At 41.0% G+C, this 1,986-nt stretch overlaps 1 protein-coding gene across 3 annotated transcripts in view; it reads left to right on the forward strand.

Moving 5' to 3' along the window:
• The window catches only part of nf1 (neurofibromin 1), a 136,404-nt gene that overhangs the window by 128,039 nt on the left and 6,379 nt on the right, over positions 1-1,986 (forward strand). For all 3 annotated transcript variants that reach the window (XM_015400359.1, XM_015400358.1, XM_015400361.1), the window contains 2 exons: positions 1,536-1,678; positions 1,788-1,834. In XM_015400359.1, the coding sequence (XP_015255845.1) occupies positions 1,536-1,678; positions 1,788-1,834 (190 nt within the window). The remainder of the gene's footprint in view (positions 1-1,535; positions 1,679-1,787; positions 1,835-1,986) is intronic.

Genomic DNA, 1,986 nt, shown 5'->3' on the forward strand with positions numbered 1-1,986 from the left:
AATTAATAATCGATACTTGGCATCAAGAATCGATGCAGTAGATCACAAAAATTACAATCACGATGCATCATCATGACGATTATTTTGCACACCCCTAACCTCAAACCATCTGAAAATGTCTGTCGCTACTCGACAGCGGTGACAAATAACAAGGATTGCGCAGGCACCATGCGGGGAGGCTCAGCTACGTGACCTACAGGTAGTGAAAAGTAGTGATCATCTGTCCAAACCATTAGTTAACTGAGTTCACTATAAAGTCCACTATATAGTCCCTGCTCTATATAGTGATTGAGGGATGAGGCCAGACGTTCGGACACAGCTTTTGTCTGTTCTCTGTCTTAAGTTGTTGTGAATAGGGATAGTGCTGGGGCTGAAGATGATGATGTTTTAGGAGCACATGAGAACGCACAAGTACACATGTTGAAAAACGGCCACTGCCTCTGCAGTAAACACCAAGCATGCATGCAGCGACAGTGGATAGGAAAAACTCTGGAGGTTCAAGGAGACAGAAGCAGAGGAACAAAAAACACAATGATCTATAGATACCTCATGTTAGAAAAGGTAACAGTAAACAGGTGTCTCTGTCCGGGAAAGAAACGGTTAAACAGACGAGTCCTGAGCCAGTTTTAATGTCAAAAGAGATGAGAGAACATCCAGTTCGTCACAGTAAAAGCTGAGCCCAGAGATAAGTCTAGGAGGAAAACAGGACTAAGCACTGAAAAACATCAACTGGCCAAACCTAGGCTGACCTCCAAGTATTCACCTATCAGACTACTTAAAATACACTAAAGATCTTTAAAAAAAAAAAAAAAAGCTGTCGCCCTTCATCTGTTTATGAAACCATTTCTATGGTTCTGAGACTCCAGAGAAACATGTTTCGAACGTCATGGAGAACCATAGCAGACCATCCAGAGACCAACTTGTCAAAATCAAACCTCTGGGTTTCCTCCTCATGAGCTCCATTAGTCCATTAGTCACAGCCCATTTCTGAGCATGAATGTGTCTGCATAATGTCCTCCTCATAAGAAGGCTTAGAAATCAGAAACACTTGACTCGCCTCCCATCCAGACCCTAAGATACTCCAAGTAAACTAGTTTGGTATTCTCTAATTTAAGGACACTTGAGTCCATAAAAAGGAGGATTTTAGCATCTTTCTTAGTAAGAACAATTGCTATTAAACAAAAATATATTTATTCATGTTGCTCACTGTTCATTAGGCCTTCAAAGAAAGCCTGCTTGTAATGCAGCTTCTCTTTACATATAGAGAAGAAATGAGCTGGATCAAACTAACATGTTCTGACCCGTTGTTTATCTGCAGGATTCTGCTGTATTTCTTTAAAGTTCTTATTCCTCCAATTCTTCTTTCTAAAAGCCCATTATCTTCCCTTTCCTGGCCTAATATATTCCTGTCTAAAGTGATAATATGAACGCTACCAACCTTTTTTGAAGTATAACTCTTCGTCTGTGGATGTGCCATAAGCCCCATGTTTGGCTGCAGCTCAGGTTTTCAGTCTGTTTCTATGTTTTCTCCTCAGCTATAACCTGTTGGACTCCAAAATCAACACGGTGCTGTCCATGTGCCAAGACATCAACCTCCTGAACCCTGTGCATGGGATTGTGCAGAGCGTGGTGTACCACGAGGAGTCCCCTCCTCAGTACCAGCCCTCATATTTACAAAGTATGACGTCTTTTCTGCTTTGCACTTTGAGATGATGCCATCTGTAGTAAAGTGGAGCTTTCACCTCCTCCTAATGGCTTCCTATCTCTTAATGATCTTCTTTTCTCAGGCTTTGGCTTTAATGGACTCTGGAGATTTGCTGGACCTTTTTCTAAGGTATGGAAATAACCTCAGCTAGTGCTTACTGCTGTAGCAATAAATGAAGGACAAATACTCGTCAAAGTATGTAGATTCTCCACATTAAAGATATTAGTGACTAAAATTCTATTCAGTTTATTTCTAAAGTGCCAATTCACAACACATGTCAT

The sequence above is a fragment of the Cyprinodon variegatus genome, unplaced genomic scaffold (assembly GCF_000732505.1).
Source record: "Cyprinodon variegatus isolate N-32 unplaced genomic scaffold, C_variegatus-1.0 Scaffold1095, whole genome shotgun sequence".
Taxonomy (NCBI): Eukaryota; Metazoa; Chordata; class Actinopteri; order Cyprinodontiformes; family Cyprinodontidae; genus Cyprinodon; species Cyprinodon variegatus.